The sequence below is a fragment of the Sciurus vulgaris genome, assembly GCF_902686455.1.
Source record: "Sciurus vulgaris genome assembly, chromosome: 4".
Classification (NCBI taxonomy): domain Eukaryota; kingdom Metazoa; phylum Chordata; class Mammalia; order Rodentia; family Sciuridae; genus Sciurus; species Sciurus vulgaris.
Window position 1 is genome coordinate 88,793,234 of NC_136464.1, and position 22,176 is coordinate 88,815,409.

The 22,176-nt window shown below is 43.1% G+C and overlaps 1 protein-coding gene across 8 annotated transcripts in view; it reads left to right on the forward strand.

Moving 5' to 3' along the window:
- Positions 1-22,176, forward strand: part of FRMPD2 (FERM and PDZ domain containing 2) — a gene marked incomplete at its 5' end in the record, with an annotated part of 157,434 nt that overhangs the window by 46,959 nt on the left and 88,299 nt on the right. For 5 of the 8 annotated variants that reach the window (XM_079135851.1, XM_079135857.1, XM_079135855.1 and 2 more), the window contains 9 exons: positions 575-640; positions 3,049-3,240; positions 5,788-5,920; positions 6,649-6,736; positions 9,324-9,459; positions 12,471-12,542; positions 14,181-14,355; positions 16,985-17,132; positions 17,788-17,926. In XM_079135851.1, coding sequence (XP_078991977.1) covers positions 575-640; positions 3,049-3,240; positions 5,788-5,920; positions 6,649-6,736; positions 9,324-9,459; positions 12,471-12,542; positions 14,181-14,355; positions 16,985-17,132; positions 17,788-17,926 — 1,149 coding nt within the window. The remainder of the gene's footprint in view (positions 1-574; positions 641-3,048; positions 3,241-5,787; positions 5,921-6,648; positions 6,737-9,323; positions 9,460-12,470; positions 12,543-14,180; positions 14,356-16,984; positions 17,133-17,787; positions 17,927-22,176) is intronic. The other 3 variants (XM_079135852.1, XM_079135853.1, XM_079135858.1) reach the window with 2 other exon arrangements.

The following is a 22,176-nucleotide window of genomic DNA, read 5'->3' on the forward strand; positions in this document are numbered from 1 at the left end:
TCATGTACAGATGGGTTTGGCTATAAGAAACAGTTTAAAATACAATGACTAGAGCCACAGATATAATTATTAGTTACTTAACAAGAAGTCTATGGATTGGTCAACTGCTCCATCCTGTCAAGGATCCAGCCTATATATTTCCATTTTACCCTCATATGCTGGCTTTTTGTTCTTATGCCTGTTTCCTCATAGTCACAGGAGAGTTGCTATGATTCCATGTATCACATCAGTATTCAAGGCAGAAAGAAGGTAGAAAGGGTGAAGAAACCGTAGTCATATGTATTTGTTAGTACAGTAGCAAAAAAAAAAAAAATCTTTTCGAAAGTCCCTTAACATATTTCCCTTACATCTTTTGCCAAATTTGGTGTCATAGTTATTGCTAGAAAGCAAATTTCTGACTTGGTAGCCTCTAGTATAGGAAGTGAGAAAGGAGACACATATGGAATTGAGCTAGCCAGAACACAATATGTGTACATGGGGAAATTAAATTGTATTTGACTTGCAGGACCTTGAATAGAAGAGATGATTGAAATCTAAATGCCTTTTTTTTTTTTTTTTTTTTTTTTTTGGGCAGACGCATGTCTATTCTTTAGGAATGACTCTCTACTGGTCAGCAGGGTTTCATGTCCCACCAAATCAGGTGTGTATACAAGAATTCCCCACATTCTATCAGGTCATGTCTTTGGATTAATTCAGTGGTTTTCCACTGGGCAGGGTTCACATCTATTGAGCAAGGGTGCTGCCATTCTTTCCTCCTATGTCCTAGGCAGGCATTTCCAATTGATCATACAACTCCTTCCTGTTAGAAACTTAGAAATATCCTCAGAATCCTACTTAACGTGGCACTTGAGACAGTTACAAGATTGAACTGGTGGACAAGATGAGATTTATTTGCTATCTCCACTCAGAGGAAGTCATAAACTAGAGTATTTTACAGACACTGAAGATATAGTTATTTATTTACTCATTTATTATTTATTTACTAAAGGCCCTGCCTGAGGTGAGATGCTTCCTCACAAAAAGGTCCTCTGCTCATCAAATGTGGAAAAATGCTTCCTACAATGTCTCTCTCAAAGACTTTTTCAGAGTAGTTTATCAAAGACTACTGGAAGACCTAAGGCATTGAACCTGATACATTTTGTTTAATGTGGCATTTTGTAAAACTTGGGATGACTGAATATTTGTGTTTTTGTAAATTTTCATCTGACACTGTAAGAATTCCTTAAAAACTAGTGCTACAAGAGCATGTGATGTAGAACCTATATAGATGATACCACCCCCGTTTCCTTTCCTTCTTCCTCATTCCCTCCTTTCTTCCCTCCCTTCTTTACTTCTTTCCTCCTTTCTTTCTTTCCTTCATTCATTTCTTCTTTCTTCATGCTTCTCTTCCTACCTCCTTGCCTGACTTCCTTCCTCTCTCCCTCTCTCCCCTGCCCTCCTGCAATCCAAAATCCTAGAGATTCCTGGGTGCTCTTTTGTAGACAGAAACCAATTCACAACCCTCCTTCCATGAATTCTTTGGTATCTCCAGGACACCCAAAGATTACGTTCTAACCTCTCAGCAGGACCCATGTGGAGACCAGACTGAGCTCCTACCTGAATGATTCTTCTCTGATTCTCTGTACTCCTCAGGATTAGCTCCATGGGTGTGTGACCTTGTGGTCCTATGCTAGATTTAGTGCTATCATTATCTTGAAAGTCTTGAAAATTTTGATCAAGGGGCCTGACATCGTCATTTTGCCACAGGCCCCTATCCTGCCCATGCCTCCTTCCTTTCAGACAGTAGCCAGCTCATGGGCACCTCTGTGCTCTCACATACCCTGCCCCTTCTGTTCACAGCTCACTCCCTACTTTCCTTCTAGTGAGTCCCTGTGTGCATTTTGGTATCAGTCTGGGTCAGGTCCCTGCCTCTGTGTTATAGTTTTGTGCTTTCCCAGGCCAAGCCTTTATTATTCTGTACTGTCCTGGTCTCTTTATTGGAATTTGATTTTGAAAGTAGGGACCATCTTGAGTAATGTCCAGTTTCAGACACACAGAGACCTCCAATTTGCTCTGTGAGTGTAAAACTTGGTAGCCTGGCTGTCCTTGAAGATGGCACCTCAGCTAATGCTCCCTGCAAGACCTGGCAGTGCAGCCTTTCTGCCAAATGCCTTTCAGTGTGGTTGGAGTGGGAGAAGCAGTCAGATGATGTTATTCATGATGATGATGCCAATGGTGATTTGCAGTGCTGGGGATGGAACCTAGAACTTCATACATGCTAGGCAAGTGTTCTAACCATTTAGCAATGCCACCAGTCCATAACAGTCAGAGATTGAATCTGAATTTGAAGTTTTCCTCATATAAATGATAGTCATTTAAATGAATGATGGAAGTGCTTATAAGAAGCCTATTTTTTCTTTTGCTTGACATGTGTCTGTGGCTCAAAGTTCAACGAATAATGACTGAGCACTTGCGCTGCTGTGACTCCAATATTTTAAAAAATTTTTTTTTTAGTTGCAGATGGACACAATACCTTTATTCTATTTATTTATTTAATGTGGTGCTGAAGACTGAACCCAGTGCCTCACACATGCTAGGCAAGTGTTCTACCACTGAGCCACAATCCCAACCCTCCAATGTTTGTAGGTTCCTGGAATTCACAGTCTAGGGGAAAGGACTTGGGTCTTACCTGAATAATTGGTCAGGCTGCAGGTGATCCTGAGGGAAAGGCTGATCTGTAGTCTGATCCAGGGTGCTTGGCACAGGTGGAACTCCATCATGTCTAACACCTGTTTTTCATCAGTATTCTAAGCACATGGTCAGGCTGAAGTGTGTCTGGGATTAGAAAGCACACTTTGCACAACTGAGGCAGAGATAATTGCTCTGCATCATGTGGCCTCAGTGATGAATCTTGTGTCCACCCTAAGCTCTCAGAGGAGCAGGCCTCTGTTTTGATGGTAATGAGAGCATTCCTTTCCATTAGTCTCCTGGGCACACCTGACACAGTATCGCCTCAGCAGCTGCTTCAACTGTGCTATGCACTTCTCACCAGCCCTGTGTACTCTGCAGCCTTTGCAGCTCCATGAGCCCTTGCACTCCATCCTGCTGACCATGTGTGAAGACCAGCCTAGCAGGCGGCGGCCACTGCAGTCAGTTCTGGAAGTTTGTCAAGTCCATCAGGAAGAAGCAGCTGTGTACCCAGCCCCTGCCCGTCTCCACATCACACGACTGGTGGGCTTGGTTCTGGGAACCATCTCTGAGGTTAGTATAGACCTGAGCTTTTCAACCTTGTAGCCACTAGCTGTGTGTGGTGATTGAAATTTAAATTAGATAAATTATAATTAATTAAAATGTGGCTAGTGGCAGAATGCTTGCCTAATGTGAAAACTCTTGGTTTGATCCCTAGCACCGCAAAAAAAAAAAAAAAAAAAATTCAATTCTTCAATCACACCTGCTATTTATATTTCAAGTGCTCAGTTGCCATGTAGCTGGTAACTACCCTATTGGACAGGGCATATCTGGAATGTTCTCATCGTTAGTCATTGCCGTTCTGTTGGGCAGTTCTGGTGAAACCCTTGGGCAAGCCCCAATTCCTAACATGACTGAGGCCCTTGAGATCTTTGTAAGTGCCTCTTTACATAAAACAATCATGCTTATAACCTTAAAATTCAACTCAGCCTCACCTGACCTTGCTCACAGAGTCCCTGACCACACCTCTCCTCTGCTCTCTTACTCCTGGGGAGGGCTCCCTTGCTACTCTGTCTGACTGTGCTGCTGCTTAATGCCTTGTCCATCCCCATTGTCCAGCCAGGGTCCTAACACATGGTAGTATTTGGCTTAGTTCTTATTCCCTCCAAGCTAACCTAGAGAGTGGGTTTCTTGTGTAAGTTATTTATTGGGAAAATGCTCCTGGGAGAAGGTAGTGATTAGAGGAGAGTGAGATTAGGAACAAACTGAACAAGGAAGTGGACTCAGCTGAAGACAACTTCCGCCTGTCCCCCTGGGGAGCTCCAGAGCAGGAATGGCACCTAGAAGTTGGTCCTCCTTGAAACCAGGGCAGAGATTGGCAGGGTCGGGCAAGTGATGTACTTATGGTACAACATAACAGGGCTTTCTTTCTTTTTTCTTTTTGTTTTTTGAGATTAGCTCTCACCACCTTACCCCAGGTTGGCCTTGAGCTCATTCCTCTCAATGCAGCCTCCTGAGTAGCTGGGATTACCAGTGTGCACCACTATGCCTGGATTTTTAAGGGGGTTTTCACCTGAGATGAAGTACAGGAAGGCAAAGCTAGAGGCCAACTGGGAGGCTGCACTTGTCCAGGAACAAGTTGGAGAGCACAGACCAAGGTTAATGTAGTGACCATGTGGATGGAGATGAAGAGACAGCTGGGTAGGACACAGTCAAGGCAATCAGAAAAAGCCTCTTCCAACCTAGCATCCTTCTTGGACTCTTTCTCTCTTGGCATATGAACATGTGGTTTCTACTAATTATGTCAGAAGATTTTTTTGAGTTTTCCGTCAGTTATATATTGAAAATGAGTTCACCCTAAAATCTTCAACTACAATCCACTAATGCTGTAATATTTGTAGGTATTTTTCCCTTTTCATATTTCTGACAAAGAAAAATTTGTCTCCTATTATCCTTAATATAGTTACATGTTAAATCTTGTTCAAAATCTGCTATGTAACACACAAAGCAGTATGAGACATGATCTTTTCACTCAAGTAACAGGGATGTAGTTGCGACAATTAGGCATATGAGAAGCCCCCCATCCTCTGTTCATCCTCACATTTTTCCATTCATGTGGATGCACTCCTCATTATGCTGGGACTCTACCCATGCTAGTTCACCTTTCTGTCTAGAATACTTTCTCAACCTATTCAGGCTTTCCATGCCAGACTGTCCCTTTCTGAGCATGGTTACTCTCCTCGTCATTGTCAGGGTTTAATACTCCTTGCAAGGTTTCCCCTATGCAAGAACATACTCTCACTTTGCTTTGGGACAGAAGATTTTGTGGGGGAAAGGGTTTTATTTGAAAGGTAGTATAATCTATCCTCCAATGGTGTGTCATTGTCCTTGGATAGACACTGCATTGACTTCCTGCATTTCCACAGCATTAATGCACTGCACCAGTTGAGCTGCAATGGTGCATAACACAACAATGTAAAGGAAACAGGCAGGCAGGCAAACTCAAAGTAATGTGGTGTAATAGAGAGAGATGTGAGCAGAGTGATAAGGAAAGATGATCAGCTGGGCATGGTGGGGCATGTCTGTAATCCTAATGGCTTTGGAGGCTGAGGCAGGAAGATCACAAGTTCAAAGTCAGCCTCAGCAACTTAGCAAGGCCCTAAGCAACTTAGTGAGAACCTGTCTCAAAATTAAAATATAAAAAGACTGGGGATGTGGCTCAGTGGTTAAGTGCCCCTGGGTACCAAAAGAAAAAAAAGAAAAAAGAACAAAAAAAGAAAAGAGAGAGAGAGAGAGAAAGAGAGAGAAAGAAAGAAAAAGAAAGAAAGAAAGAAAGAAAGAAAGAAAGAAAGAAAGAAAGAGGTGGAGAGAATTAGAAGTGGAGAGGACAGAACTCTGGGTCTTGAAAGTGCAGAGGAAGAATGCATGGGATAGGCACAGATTTGAATTACTCACCCTCTGAGATGCTTGAGGGTGGTGCATTCAGTGCATGTTCTGGTTGCTGGAGAATGCAATGTTAGGCTCCTCCTGTGTAGGACAGACAATTCTACTGACTTAGCCTGACCAGGTAGTTTGCATCTTGATCATGGGCTGTGGATGTGCAATACTCTTGACCCTCAGGTGGAGAGAAGAGTTGTGGAAGAAAGCACCTGTGTGCAGCAGAGCCGAAGTTACCTTCTCAGGAGGAGGCTGCAAGGGGCAAGCAGTGACAGCCCGATGGCACGGGTCCTGAACTGTCTGCATCCTCGTAGAGGTGGGTGGGATGCCCTGAGCATTCCCTGCATGGGCCACTGATGCTTATTCTATTGCTCCCTGCCCTGTGTGGGCCAGGCATCCCTGTGTAGTAGCAGATAAAGCCTGAGCTGTGCCTTTCTTCTAGGAAGCTCTGGGAAAGAAGCAGGTGAGCTCAGTTCTCATCTATGTCCACAGGAAAGGTTTTATAATTTAACATTATGTCCAATGTCAACTTTTAAAAATAGAAGTCTAACTGTCCAAGTTGATGAGAACCTATTAAAACAAGCAACAAAAAGACAAACTTAAAAAATGACTTTCTAACTGGCATGAAAGGAAAGTAACTTGTAAAGATTTTTTTGGTTACTATTCTAGTTATGTTAAAAGAATGACTTTTAAAATAACCTTCAAATCTTCTTCTGTTCTCTACTTTTCAACTGAATCTGAACTTGCTTGGTTTATTTATGTTTTTGATTAAAGTTATCATTTTCATCTCTAAAACGGAGTGTTCTTTTGTTGCTTGCCATTAGACTTTCTGTTCCACTGTAACACTGTCCCCCCATAGGCCCCTCCTGCCCCCATGACTGTCATTTCCATTTTTGATGTGAGAATACAGATTCAGAGATTCAGTATCTCCTTCAAGGGCACACAGTTAATGAATTGGGATATTATCCACAATTTGGGCTGCCTGATTCCAGAAAGCCAGGCCCTTTGCCTCTACCCATGCTCTCTACCAGGCTGTTTGATTAGTTTCAGAGAGAAGTACAGAGACTCAGAGCTCCCTGGAGCCACGCTGGAGTACCTCAGCACACAGTCGCTGCAGCCTTTTTGTTAACAGGTAAGCTGCAAGGTGTTCAGGGAACTGTGACTTGGTGTGGGACATTGATGTGGGACACCTGTATTCTGCTTCTTTACTGATTACCAATGAGAAGCCTCTTGCTTTTTCAAAACACGCCTACATTTTTCCATCGGCAACCTCAGACACATTTAAGCAGTTATGAAGGGCCTGGTGGCAACTGTGCCATTGAGCAGGCACCTTGTCTCCCCTGGAAACTATGTTCAGGTTCAAAGATGGAACAATAACATGCCTCAGTGTTGTTGCTATTATCCATTGCCACACCTGCTGCTTAACTAATGTGCACATAGAACAGTGTCTGAAAGCAACACTTACTCATTTAGCTCATGATTCTTCAGATTTGTAATTTAGGTTATGCTCAGCTAGGAGGCCTTATGGACTCTGCTGGGTCATTTCCTGCAACTGTGATCAGCTAGGCAGCTTTGTTCCTGGGAGTGGCTAACTGTGTCTTGGGGGACCCTAGGTCCTCTTCACTAACAAGCCAGGCTGGAATTGTTTACATGACAGTGGCAGAAGGGAGTAGGGTGGTGTTGGTATAGGGCTCCTAGAACTGGTCCCCACCACTTCCACCTTATTCTGTTGGCCAGATCAAGGCTCAAGGTCAGTCCAGATTTAAGGGATGGGGAAAAGAACTCCACCTCTTGACAGGAGGATATAAAGTCATTGCAAAGGACAGGGAGAAGAATGTGACCACTTTTGCAATCAGTCTAGCACTGATACTCAAGTTGTGTCAAATCCTACAGGGGCCTATATCTTCCTGGGGCTGGCACTGTGGACATTTTGAAGTTTGGAGGATTTATTTACTTACATATTGATTTGTTGAGGATGATGATGATGGTATCCATGGTTCAATCAAGGGCTTTGGCCATACTTGTTACAGTCACAGTTGGGACCTTGACTAGATGTTATAGATGTTATAGAGTTAACCTTGCAATGATTTTTCCTGCCATTTAAAACTTGATTTTCTGAACAAAAAGAGTTTTTACAACACTCCACATAGTCATTTATTATTTAATGATGGATATATTTTGAGAAATACATCATTAGGCATTTCATCACTGGGCAAACATCATAGAAGGTACTTACGCAAACCTAAATGGTATAACCTGTTACACCATATGAAATAATGTATATATGTATATGTGTTATATACTATATATAATATTATATAATTCTATATACAAATACACATGCATACATACACACACACACACACATACACACACATATGTAGTATTATATAGACTCCTAGAGTTGTGATGGATGAAGCAACATGTAATTAAATGTAAAAGAAAATGATACAATCACTAAACATAGTAAGCTGGTACAGTGGTTAATGCCTGTAATCCCAGTGTCTCCGGAGGCTGAGGCAGGAGGATTGCCAGTTCAAGACCAGCCTCAGCAACTTAGCAAGGCCCTAAGCAACTCAGTGAGACCCTGTCTCTAAATAAAATACAGAAAGGGGCTGGGGATGTGGCTCAGTGGATGTGACCCAGTGGTTAAGCACCCCTGGGTTCGAGCTCTGGCACCCAACAAATAATCAAGAAACAGTGTAAGCATGAGATGTAAGAGGTTGCTATGGGCATAATGTGGCATACTGTTTAACAATAAACTTTTTTTTATATGGCGGAATACCTTCTAAAATAATGATATGAAATAAAGTAAATACATAAACCAGAACATAGTCCTTTAGTTTTATTATCCATTATAATAATGATACTGTATATAATTGTATAACTGGCAGCACAGCAAATTTGTTTATACCAGCATCACCACAAATACACAAAGTGGTGTGCTACCATGCAGATGGCTTTGGTTTCACTAAGTAATAGGAAAATTTTAACTCCATATTAAAATTATGGGACCACAGTTGTATATGCAGTCTGCTGTCATCCAAAACATCATTAAGCAGTTATATAACTATGTTTATTTTGTTTTATTTTTAAAATAGCATTTATTTTTTAAAAGCTAATGTGTGCATTACAGGAAAAATAAAAACAGAACCAAAGAACAAAGACATCCAGTCACAAGCAGTTTAGTTGGACGTGTCCCTCCAGGTCATGTGTATACATATACAATATCCCATTTTGTGTGATTGAGATCGTAGTATCATGCTTTTCCACATATCATGAATATTAACCAATTAAAAATCCCAAAGCTACATGAGTATTTTTGATAACAAAGAATACACTATACCAACTTAATCCGTATAACTATGGTTATTGTCAAGATATTTTGAACAATATATAAAATTTGAAGGAAAAAATTCACAATCCCTGGGATCTTATGATCTGATTAGGGGTTATTGGGGATGTGGGATTGTGATGCCCAGGAACATAGGCAGGGACCTGGAGTGGGGGGAGAAGAAAATTGTGGTCTTGTAGCTCAAGCCCCTCCCCATTCCAAGACTATGCAGCCTTGACTTCTGCCATCCTTGGTTTCCCCTGTAGGCATGGGATGAAGATGATGTTAAATAGTGGGTATATTCTTCCCAACTAAGCCCCTGCACATGGTGGCTTTCATGGAAGTATTATTCTGTCAAATACTCATCCCTTCTCAAACCTGCCAGCACTCTTGCAGGTACATTTCCCCATGACCAGCAGGAGAGCCAGAGGCTCAACTCTGGGTCTGTGCTCTTGGCCGAAGCAGGATGTTCACAGCCTGCAGCTCCTTCTCAAAGGAATTTCCTGCAAAGAAAGAGAAAGGTGAGCAAAAGAGGGCTAGATACATCCCTGGTGGGTTTGAGCAAGTGGTTGTGACACAGAGACAGGCTGAAAATAGGCAGGGTCTTCTAGAACAGGATTCACAAAACTGAACTAACACAACTAACATAAACCTGAAATTTCCAGTTTAGGGCATAGGTATTTATTAAGTGACCTCACTGGGCCAGATATTACAATAGATGTTGTGTAGGATATCAGTTGAAGATGCCAGGTTTGCCTCTCAGCAACCACTGGTGTATATGGCTGTAGTGAAGTATGGCATTTTTTAAGAGTGCTGACAAGGCAGAATGCACTTGTCACAGGCCTTCTGGACAGAAGAAATGCAGAGGCACAGATCTGGTACCGAAGAGGGGTTGCTTATCAAGGGAGGAGAAAGTCTCCCTTCTGGTTTTTAAAGAGTAATATGCTGAGGGGACATATGAGGAGTTGAGGCCAAAGAGTAGCCAGGCCCACTTGACCAAGTCTTGGAAATCAGGCTAACAGGAGAGATGAATTTGGGGTGTATCCCATCTCTGTGGACTCCTCCTAGGCAGGCTGAACTCTGTTGAGGGGTGAGGTTGTCACATCTGCATTGGTAGGTAAGATCAGGGATGGGCCAGAAGTGTACTTCTGGCCAAAGGGGTCTTCTGGAATTAGCTCTGGGGCCAGCCATAGCCACTTTTGTTACCAGAGTCCTAGGTCTGACTGCAGGGGTCCCAACAAACTAGGACTGGCCACTCAGTCCCAAAATCAAACAGAAAAGGTAATGATGAAAAGCAGGGAAAGAACTGTAATCAATATGGCCATATTGGGAAGGCAAAGTGAGATCCAGCTTCTTAGCTCTGTCTTCAGGGTACTGACAGGAGCTTTGGGAATAATTGAGACAAGGAAGAATTGAGGCAGGGAAGAATTGAGGCAGGGAAGAATTGAGGCAGAGAAGAATTGAGGCAGGGAGCAAGAGGTATGCATAATTTAACAGTCATGGGCAAACTGTGGTCTGGCTAATTATTCTCTCAGCTTTGGTTCTGCAAGGTGGCTCCAGAGAAATCTTTATCACTTGAGGGGAAAAATTCCACTTGTTGCTTAGGTTTTTGTTCATCAGATCTGTGAGCCTGGGAGGGAGCAGCAAAGTTCCCATGAGATGATTGCTCTTGCTTAAGAGAGGAATCTTATCATGGGGTGATATGCCTGCCTCCCTCAGGTCCTGGCAGGTGTACAACAATGACTAAAGACTTTTAGGCAACATTCCAAGGGTTTTAAGCAGGATGCTATACATCTTGCCTCAGTCCTAAAGAGGAATGAGATAGGTTAGGTAAGTTTAAGGCTAGCAAATCTTGTTTTAGTAATTTTTATATGAATACTCCTTAAATGATTAACATACCTGCATGCAGAGCTGAGCAGGGAGTTGACCCAAAGTTTAAGGTAATAAAAAAGAGATATAAAGTGAAGGCAGAGATGCCAAGCTTTATCCTAGTTTTAGTTATTGATGGAGCATTTGCAAACCTGAAATAAAGAGTCCCTGATTTTGGCAAAGGCAGTCACTCTATACCACCAGTGTTTAGAATAGGCACACCTTTTTTAAGATACTATATGATACTGCCATTAGCTGCAAAACTTATTTTATGACCATGCAAAGCTACATTTACCATGATATCACTGCTTCCTGGAGCTATGAAGAGCCCCTTCTGGGTAGGCTATTCAGTGATGAGGTTGTCTTCCCCTGGCCTTCTGTCTTACTGTCTGGGGCCCTTTGGAACATCAGACCCAGATGTCCTTAGAAGGCATTTGTCTGTCTGTCACAGGGAGATTTTCTTAAAGCCTCTTAACAAATTAGAGATGAGCAGAGCAAATAGCCTCCGGATATCCCTCCTCTTGTGTGGCCCACATGCCCCACCTGATATTCTCCATTCCTCCAAGGCCATTCTCTGGCCTTCACAGGTGCAGAGGAGGTGGTGTCAAAGAGGGGTTCCTGGAGGCCTTGAAGATACCAGAAGTTTGCAACCACTGTTGTGTAAGGCACTAGCAGAAATGCCTTGCTACTTTTTAAGCTTTTCTTTCTAATCAGTCACTGAAGGCACATCCACTGAGAACTTTTCAGGACACAGACAAATCCATGGTTGGAATTTAGACCTTTTGAGACAGGAATACTGTTGAGTACTCTAGGGGACATGTTAGAAGTGCCACTCAACCCTGCCACTTGCTGGATTATGACTCCACCAGCTAATTAGACTCATGGAGCCTCAATTTCCTCCTCTGTAAAATGGGTTGAGAACATGCACCCAAAAGGATGGTGCATAAATCTAAAGAGGATTAAAGCATCTCTCAGTCACAAGTGTGATACAAACATGAAGTATTATGAAACTGAGAATGAGAGATGCTTATGCACCCTGTTCATTCAACATTCAGACTGGAAAATTTATGCCCCAATCTAAAAACCAAGGTAGTTTTGTTTTATTAAAAAATTATTTTAGTTCAGACCCCAGTACCTCTCCTTCCCCTTCCCTTTCCCCAACCCCTATTCCCTTCCCTCTATTGATCTTTCTGCCATTTACCCACAGTTATTTTTTTAAATTAATTTCTTGTGGATGTACTCAATGGTGAGATTCACTGTGGTATATTCATCATGTATAACTAAAAAAAACCAATAAAAATAAAACATTGTTTTATTGCACATAATATATAAATGTGCTTTATGCATTTAATACAAATGATATTTTATGTAATATTATGTGAATTATGAAGATTTAATGATGTAAACATCCCTATATCCAACTTAAGACCCAGAACATCATCAATATCCTATCCCTGCCTAAAAGACTCTGCTTTGAGGTGGCCAGCCCAGCAGGGTCTTCAGCACAAGTCAACCCCATACTGCCGAAACCTATTTCCTTGGGGCTTGGGGTCAAAGGGTTGGGGGAGGCAGGGGAAGGTAATCCTATAGGGGAAATCCAGACCTCAAACCTGGAACCCATCTTCTCTTCTCCACTGTAAGTGACTCTGAATATTCTCTCCAGTTTTCCAGGCCGGAGTTCCTACTACTGGCTGGAGAGGCCCCCGTGACCCTACATCTGCCTGGATCAGTTGTGGTAATTACTGGTTTACACGGGGCAGCGGGGAGGTGGGGAGAGAATGGCCCAGCCAGGCAAGCCTGGGAACTGACTGCATTCTGACGGGTCTCACATGTTGTTGTCTTGGTAGTGCTCAGAGTCCTCCAGACTTCCTCCAGAGCCATGCTAGTGGCATTGCAGCCCCTTGTCCTTCAGCACCTTCCTTTCCCCTTTGAGAGGAACCTCCTATGGTTTTGAGCTCAGTTCTGCTGGTCCTCAATTCAGCCTTCATGTCCTCATTTAGCCAGAGTATTTGTGAGAAGCATCTAGCGTATGCCAGACTCTACTCTAGGCCCCATCTACGCTGTGGAAAACAAAGTCCTTTTAATGTGGAGCTTACATTCTAGCAGAGGGAGGCAAAGATAGGCAAATATATGCATACACATAAAAGAATGCCAGGTAGTGATTTGTGTTTAACAAAACAAAACAAAACAAAACAACAGAAAAAGGAAAAGACCAATAAGGATGGAAGAGGGTGGGAGATGGTGGGGTGGGGAGGAGGGAGAGAAGTGCCCTTTTACATGGAGAAGTGGCTCTGAGGAGGCACCAGTGAGCAGAGACAGGAATGAAGAGAGAGAGGGGAGAGAAGCAAGAGGGCTTTTAGGGAAGAACAGTCCAGGCAGAAGGCAAATGCAAGTGGTGACCCTTCCCAGTCTCAGGGCACCTAACATGAACATGGCCCCCTGTAGAGTCCTGCAGATCAGGGTGTGACTGCGGGCATGGTCCATATAGCACTAACACCACAAACCAGTCTGTTAGCTGTCCTTTAAGGAAGACTTCCCAGGGGAGGAGTGAGTAGGCCCTGAGCTAGGCTTTGAGACAGGAGTGGAGTGGGGGTGTGTGGATCCTCAGCCCCAGCTCTTGGAGAAGGACACAGAGAAGGAGGAGTTCTGAGCCTGAAATGGCAGAGTTGTAGGAATTTGTGGTGAGGGGAAGAGCATTCTGCTACTCCCAACCCCATATGCAGTGTATGTGCAAAGTCAGGCAGAGTGGCCATACTGAGCTGCCTGGGAGGTTGTGCCTGGGTGCTGGTGATTAGGACCCGGCTGTGGTAGCAGATGAACCTGGCAATAATCCAAAGATGCAGACAAAGCAGAAGGCAGACTCTGGTATGTATCTGCAGCTCTGCTGATACATTGAATCCCCTTGCTCCAACCCCATTTCTCATTGAATCTGCACTTGTCCAAATTCTCTCTGCAGTTTATTTCATTAACCTGTGCTCAGCAGGACCCTGGGGGGACAATGTCAGGTTGATGGATACCTGGAGGGGTGTGTGATTCTCTGGTGAGTCCTGAGGGCAACCAGAGCCCAAGGATTTCTACAGGGGAAAGACATGGGGCAGACCTGCTTTCTGGTCTTCCTGACCCCTGCAGAGCCTGGCAGAGAGCTCAGATCTGAATCTAGGTTCTGTCTCTTGCTAACTGTGCAACTCTGCACAAGTCTCTTACCATCTCAGATGAGCCTCCATTTCTCTTCTGCTAAATAGGAATCAAGTCATGCCTTAGGGTTATTTAATGATTAAGTGAGATGATGTATGTAAAATGTGCAAGTAACAAACACAGGTTAAAGGTAATGTTTCATGGTTATTGTGACAGTTGATACTATTATTGTTTTCAGACCAAAAAAGGGAAATCCTACTTGGCTCTCAGGGACCTCTGTGTGGTCTTGCTGAGTGGGCAGTGTCTGGAGGTGAAATGTGACATTGAGTCCACAGCAGGAGCTGTCTTCAATGCTGTCATGTCCTTCATCAATCTTGGGGAGGTCACCTACTTTGGCTTGGCTTACCTGAAAGGTGGGTGTCTCTTGGGGAGCCCCTGGGAACCCAGGCATCTGGATAGCTGAGCTCCTAGACATTGGTTAGCATGGGGATGGCTTCAAGTGTGTGTGTGTGTGTGTGTAAAATATGTCAAGTGTGTGCAGACTGTCAGGAAATAATGAGTGTAGGGTACTGTAGGTGCGTGTGGCTTGCCAGGTCTGGATGATCAATCTCTGCATGCAAGTTAGACAAGCAAATGTTGAAAACATTTCTATCTTATCAAACAGGACTAAGTACCTTGCCCCCAGGAGACTAAGTTAAGAATCCATTCAAAGATATTAGTGAGGGAAGGGTTCTTTTTTCTATTTGCCCTTCCATTAAGGGACTTTTCTTTTTCTTTTTTTTTTTCTTTTTTTTTTTTTTTTTTACTGAAAATATTCCTTTGCTGCAGTTGAATTCTTTACCCACTCTGTGACTGGTTAGTGGAAGGAGGTTGAGTTGATATTTTATGGACCTTCAGGTTAAATGCTGATTCCAGCCCACACTGCTTAAGTGTAATAATCTCAATATCCCTCTGTTCTGCCTCAATAGGACAAGCTTGTGATTATTCATTGTGTTACAGTGGTGCTGGCAGGAGTGGCCTCACCCCCCTGTAGCTCTCATCAGCCCTTCCCAAGAGCCCTTGTACAAATAAAAAGAACTATCATAATATGCTTTGATGTGTTCATATCAATGGATGCTCACTCTTGCAAAGTAAGAATAAAAGCATCTTCAGTAGGCAATGCATTTGTATTGATTTATAACATGATCTAAATAAAAACTCTATGAATGGACCCTCAGGGTGTATCTTCTACTTGCCCCTTTCAATCAGGTGGTCACCCCTGAGCCCTTCCCAAGTGGACAGTTCCCAGTACAGCTTAGTATGGAGCCTCATGGGCAAATCACAGGAAAATGGCTACCTCTGGGATTTGATATGACCATCTTGGGAGAGTTTGTCAAATAGACTGTACTGGGAACTCATCCATCCCTGGAGGAAAACTGACCCTAAGAGAAGGGTGAGTCTGATGTGGAGAGTCAGATTTAGCAGCAAGGGTGGAGGACTGGACATTGAGTGGGGATGGCCACTAGAACTACCAAGACAGCTGCCCCAATCTCCATCACATACATGCCCTTAGGAAAAAGACTGGGCTGGGTACCCATTTAAAAACTCTGCCTTCTAACTCTGAGCAGGATCCCACCCCCCCATGCCCCAGGCAAGCTGCTATAGTGAACCCTGGGCTCAGAGGGTGTAGAATAGAGAAGAGGGAACTGTTTGGGTATATGGCAGTACAGGGTGGGTACTGACCCGTAGTGGTCCCCAGGGAATGGCTAGGAGCACCCAGAGAGGGTGGGGTTCACCTGTGAAGACAGCAGAGGGGTAGGCGTATTGCCTTCATTGACTGGGCTGATCCAAACTCCCTTTCAGAAGAGTTAGAGGACAAACTCAGCAGGAATTAAAGTCTAAAGTTTTTAAAGTCAAAGGACAAATATAAGTCTACTTGCATCCTGTCATAGTCAGTTTGGGTTGCTATAAAAAATACTATAGACCAGGTGGCTTCAACAACAGGCATTTATTTCTCCAGTTCTAGAGGTTGACAAGTTCAAGATCAGGGTGCCAGTTGATTTGGTTCCTGGTGAGGACCCACTTCCTGGCTTGTAGATTGTATCCTTTTCACTGAGATTTTACATGGGGCAGGGGAGAGAAAGAGAGAGAGAGAGAGAGAGAGAGAGAGAGAGAGAGAGAGAGAGAGAGAGAGAGAGAGAGAGAGAGAGAGAGAGAGAGAGAGAGAGAAGGGAACACTCTAGTGTATCTCCCCATTCTTATAAGGATGCTAATGCTAATCCCATCATGGGGCCCCAAACTCAAGAACTCTTATAAACTTAATTGCTTCCTTAAGGTCTCACTTTGGGGGTTAGGATTTCAACAGATGAATTCTAGAAGGACACAAACAAATAGTTCATAAGATGCCTGTGACTAGGGAAGATGGTCCACCTGACATGGCAGAAACTTAATAATACTCTATTGTTTTGTAATATTATTTCTATAAGATGATAGCTGGAAAACAGATATTAAGGGACATCTCTCTAACAAAAATATTGTCCCTAGGTATCCTTAGGGAATGAGTTCCAGGATTCTCTCAGACATCCAAATCTTCAGACTCTCAAGCCCCTTATTTTGTACTTAACCTACACACATCTTCCTACATATTTTAAATCACCACTAGATTATTTATAAAAGTGAGTGTAATGTAAATGCTGTCTAAACAGATGTTGTACTGCATTACTAGGTTCCCTAAATGACAAAAAAGTCTGTACATGTACAGTACATGTAAAATCAAAATAAACATTTTTGATTTGTGGTCAGTTGAACTTGTGGATGCAGAACCAGTGAATATGGTTTCTTCTCTTGGTATTGAGTTTTTCTTCCTTCATCCTTTCTTCTTTATCTCTTGGTCTCAGTCCCTATTGGTTCCAACAAAAGTTCCCTGATACCAGGTATGGGGGGACTTCAGTCCTGCTCTCCCTACACTAACAGCTCACATCTGACTTCCTTATTCAGGGCTGTGAATCTGAGAGGTGGGGCCTACCCTACTGCTTCTCCCTCCCAATTCTATTTCCATCTTAGGTAAAGAGTTCTTTTTCCTGGACAATGAAACAAGATTGTGCAAAATAGCCCCTGAAGGCTGGAGAGAGCAGCTCCTGAAGACCTCCATGGACACCTTCACACTCTTTCTGAGGATTAAGTTCTTTGTCAGCCACTGTGGGCTGCTACAGTGAGTGCTGCAACTTGTTCCTTGGCTCCTTAAGGAGTTTATGCCCATCCCCTGGCATTATAGATAATAGGTAGGCAAGTGCTTTGGGACCATAAATTACATATAAATGACATCTATGGTGGTTAGTCTTCTCTTGATTTGACTCTAACATGATAAAATGAGAGGGACAATCAGATTTTGAGTGAGGCTCCAGTCAAAATGAAAACTTTTCTTTGTGTTTCAAACATAGGCTACTCAAGGCCTCTCTCCCCAAACCCCAAACATGCTTCTTTCTCCCTCTACACACAATTCAATGGCCTAGGAATGAGGCTTGGTGGAGAGGGAGATGGGTTTGGAGTTGGAGGTGGTAATTTCTTTATTCCTTTGATTATGGAAACACTACCTAACTGAATATCAGTTTTCTTTCTCCAACCACAGCAACAAACATTTCCTTGGGTGTGTGTGAAGTGCTTGGCACAGAGAAACCCTCACCAGGGGAAGGGATCATGGTGTGGGTGAAGGAGACCACACTGGTCTTCCTGGCTTGTCCTCTGGGTCCTATTGGATTATACCCTGTCTTTCCTTCTTTCTCCATCTCTCAGACTGAGAAGCCCTCTGGTGTAGTGTTCTGACCTCTCAGCATTCCACCCTCTTTATTTCTGCATTTCTTTGCTAGGGACGGCCTGACAAGGCATCAGTTTTATCTGCAGCTTCGTAAAGACATCCTTGAGGAGAGGCTGTACTGCAATGATGAGACGCTGCTACAGCTGGGGGTCCTTGCCTTGCAGGCTGAGTTTGGCAGTTACCCTAAGGAGGTAAGAGTGGACACTTAGAACCTTTGGGTGAGGTCACTGGGGAAACTATAATGGGATGGGTAGGACTGTAGGAATGTGGAGACTCTGCTTTTGGGAAGTATTATTATTATCTACCACTGAGATTGGGGTCAATTGCATCCATCCATCCAACCATTAACTTCACCCATATGTCCATTCAACATGCATTCAATGAGTGTTGTTTCTTAGGCTCTGGGGTATACATAGATAAACAAATCAAGTTTATGCACTGAAATGTAGTTCGAGTCTGATAGTTCCCTCCTTGTCTTAGTCAACTGTGCATTACTACAATGAAATAACTAAAACAGCCAACTTATAAAGACAAAGGGTTTATTTAGTTCACAGCTTTGTAAATTCAGAGTCCAAGATTGGGTCACCTTATTGGTTTGGTCTCTGGTGAGGTTGGTGAGTGGTAGCCCATCATGAAGGAGTACATGTGTCAAAGAGCTTATATCACAAAACAGGAAGAAAGAGAGAAAGATAAAATGGGGTGGAGGTGGGGGAGGGAGAGAGAAAGAGAGAGAGTCCATGATGCCTCTAAGGGAATTACCCTAATAACTGTAGGACCTCCCACTAGGTCCCACCTCCCAAATGTTCTACCACATCTGGATAACACCACTCTAGAGACCAAGCTTTTTATTACAAAGTGACCCTTAGGGGACATTTAGAACACATCAAAACCATAACACTCCTAAAAGCAATAATTTATGTATTTATTGAGTTTCTATTATCATCATCAGTAATAATTACCAACCTTAATAAGAGATCACACTGACCTTGCCACTGACCTACTGTTAACTCACCTAACTCTTATAGCAACTTTGCAAGGTTGGTATCATCACTTACATTTTCTAGAACAATCTGTGGTTCATGTGGCTAGTAATGTTAAAGTCTAATTTGAGTACAGGTATGTCTTACTGTAATGCCAGTACTGATTTTGCTGGGATATATTCTCTCTCAAAGAGTGGATCAAATCTTGTTGGCCCAAGTCTTTGCCAAATCCTGTTGGTGAAGCAAAATTGTTTAAGCTTCGTTGATTGAACTTGCTTGTAATGATCCTCTATTAGAGGAAGTTTAATAGAGGAGACTGGTTTCTCAAATTTGCAGATGCCTGAAACTAGGGAGGGATGATGATAATATATGTGTTTACCTAAGTAGGATTTAAAATAGGGATGCCAGGCAGGAAGGGGAGACCAACAAAGTAAACTTTTACAGAGAGAAGTATAGTATAGCTTTCAGTTCATGATGCACCTCATCTATGTTTAAAATGGAATAGGCTTAACCACAGACCTCAACAGGGAACTAGCAAGTGATCCAGCAGGTCACTTAATGTAAGGTCCAAATGATGGATCCATCTCCAAATGCATTAATAGGAACAGAGAAGAGCAAAGGATGTTAAGTTCCCACTGGTCTGTTCCCTGGCATTTAGCCAGTCTTCCTTCCTTCTTCCTTTCTTTCTTCCTTTCTTCCTTTCTTCCTTCCTTCCTTCCTTCCTTCCTTCCTTCCTTCCTTCCTTCCTTCCTTCCTTCCTTCCTTCCTTCCTTCCTTCCTTCCTTCCTTCCTTCCTTCCTTCCTTCCTTTCTTTCTCACTTTTGCTGAGGCTGGTTTTGAACTCATGATCCTCCTGCTTCAGCCTCCTGAGCTGCTGGGATTACAGGCATGTGCCACTGTGCCCAGCTTAGCCAGCTTTCTATCACTGTCACAAAATAGCCAAGATGATAAACTTATAGGAGGAAAGGTTTATTTTGGCTCATGGTTTCAGTCCAGAGTCTCTTGACCCTATTGCTTTGGGCTTGTGGCAGCAGAGTACATAATAGCAAGTGTGTGGCAGAGCAGATCTTTCATTTCCTGCTGGCCACGAAGCAAAGAGAGAGACAGGAAGGGGCCAGCATTCGAATATCACCTTCAAGGACATGCCTGCAATGACCTAACTTCCTTCCACTAGGCCCCATCTCCTAAAGTTTCTACCACCTCCTGATAGTGCCACACATTGGTGACCAAGACTTTAGTATATGGGCCTTGGGGGCCATCTGCAATCCAAACCATAACAGCTGCTGGACTTTATCTCACAGGATGCTCACCTGTTATGTGACAATAATTGGGTATCACTGGGGAATGTTCAACTTGGAGAAAGATGCTCTTCAACATGAGGCTGTTGAAGGAGGAGTCCAGAGCGCAAAAGAAAGAAATAAAAAGGTTTAATACCCCCACATTTCTGCCCCAGAAATTCTCAAAAAGACGTTTTAAATTCTTGATCCCAAGAACTGGTACATGCATGGGCCTTGTATGCTTTCCCACTAGCGTCTGCATATTTATCACAGTCTTAACCCTCTTCCTAGCTGGCCTCAAATGCACAGCTTTCCTGCCCCATGAGTAGACTGAATCCTTCCCTCTACCCTCTGGGCCTTTTTACCATCTCCCCTATACCCTTAACCAGTGCTGATTAGTCAGTGCTCTCTTGATTTGCAAGTGACAATCAAATTCAGATTGTCTTGAATAAAACATGTCACTCTTTTTATTGGTTTGCAGAGTTAAAAGGTCCAGGTCCTTCCCTAACCTATCCCCTGCTACAAGCTTTCAGCCCTATAAAACTTACATGGACCCTCTTCTGTCTCCTCAGCCTCCAGGGCTGGAGTGCTTAGCATATTTAGGGCTTCTGGGCTCCAGGAACTCAAATGATGTTGTCAGGACTTAGACTTCTTGCATCTCTGGGGTGCATCTCCTCTGTCAGGTTTGCCTTCAGTGGCTTCCCGCTTCCATCCTCCAGCCTAGCACAAAAAGGGGAGGGGCTCTCTTAAAAAATGCCATGGAAATCCTGGGCTCACTGCATTAGTTCTGATTGAGTCAAGTGTTCATGCTTAATCAATTGTACAGGGAGATGCCATACTCCGATTTTCTGGACTTGAATCTCATGGCTGCCCTAGAAGCCAGGGTTGGAGTTCACACTACACAAAGTGCATAGACTGAGAAGTAGGGATGATAGTTATGCATTTCTAGAAAGAAAGAAAGCAGTTATGCATGGCCAAAAATAAATGTCTATTACCTTTTGGCACTCAATGGTTAGCAATGCTATATTCCTGGTGAGTGAAGGAGCCATGCTTAGTCAAAATTCTATCTGTTCTTGCGTTATGGAATTAATTGTGTCCTTCAAAACTTATATATGGAGCCATAATCTCTAGTACCTTAGACTGTGACTGTATTTGGAGACAGGAGCTTTAAATACATGATGATCCAGATGCAGTGGCTCAAGCCTATAATCCCAGCAACTTGAGCGACTGAGGTAGGAGGATCACATGTTTGAGGCCAGATTTAAATAAAATGGACTAGGGATGTAGTTCAGTGGTAGAATGCCCCTAGGTTCAGTCCCCAGTAATACACACACACACACACACACACACACACACACACACACACACTCACACAGCAATGAAGTTGAAATGGGGCTATTAGCGTGGGTCCTAAACCATTCTGACCAGAGTTCTTATAGAAGAGAACATTTGGACACACCAAGAGGACCAGGGATGAGTGCACAGAGGAGGAAAGGCCAGGTGAGGACACAGAGGACACAGCAGGTGGCTATCTGCAAGCCAAGGAGAAAGAACTTAGAAAATAAAACAAAACAAAACAAATATGCTAACACTTTGATCTTGGACTTTTGGCCTCCAGAATGGAGAAAATAACTTTCCGTTGTTCAAGCTGCCCAGTTTGTGTTCTCTGTTATGAGCTGTAGTCACCATTGTATGTGGATGACTTCACAAAACTCTGTTTTCAATCCTCAAATGTGCATGGACTGGAGAAACCAGGAGTTAACTTAGTCACAACTTGCCTGCCTCATCTCAGTGATAGGTTAAAGATCAAAGACAGCTCAACAGTTAAAAATTGTTTTTGAGAACTGTGGCTTCAAATGTTTTGTGCCATGACCCATAATTTAAAAAATGATGTCCATTATAACCAACACTAACACACACACACACACACACACACACACACACACACACACACATACACACACAAACATACACAAAACTGAAGCAAAATTTTCAGGAAATAAGTTGTACCCTTTCTACATGTGATGCACATTGATATTTCTTCTTCTATTCTAGTTAAAAAAATGCTGGTTAAGAGCCTGCCAACTGATTTCATGGCTCTCAAATGGTTTGTAGACTATGGTTTGAACAACACTTCTCTGACTGTACCAGTTGCCTTGCAACAATTCCCAGAACATTTTTGGA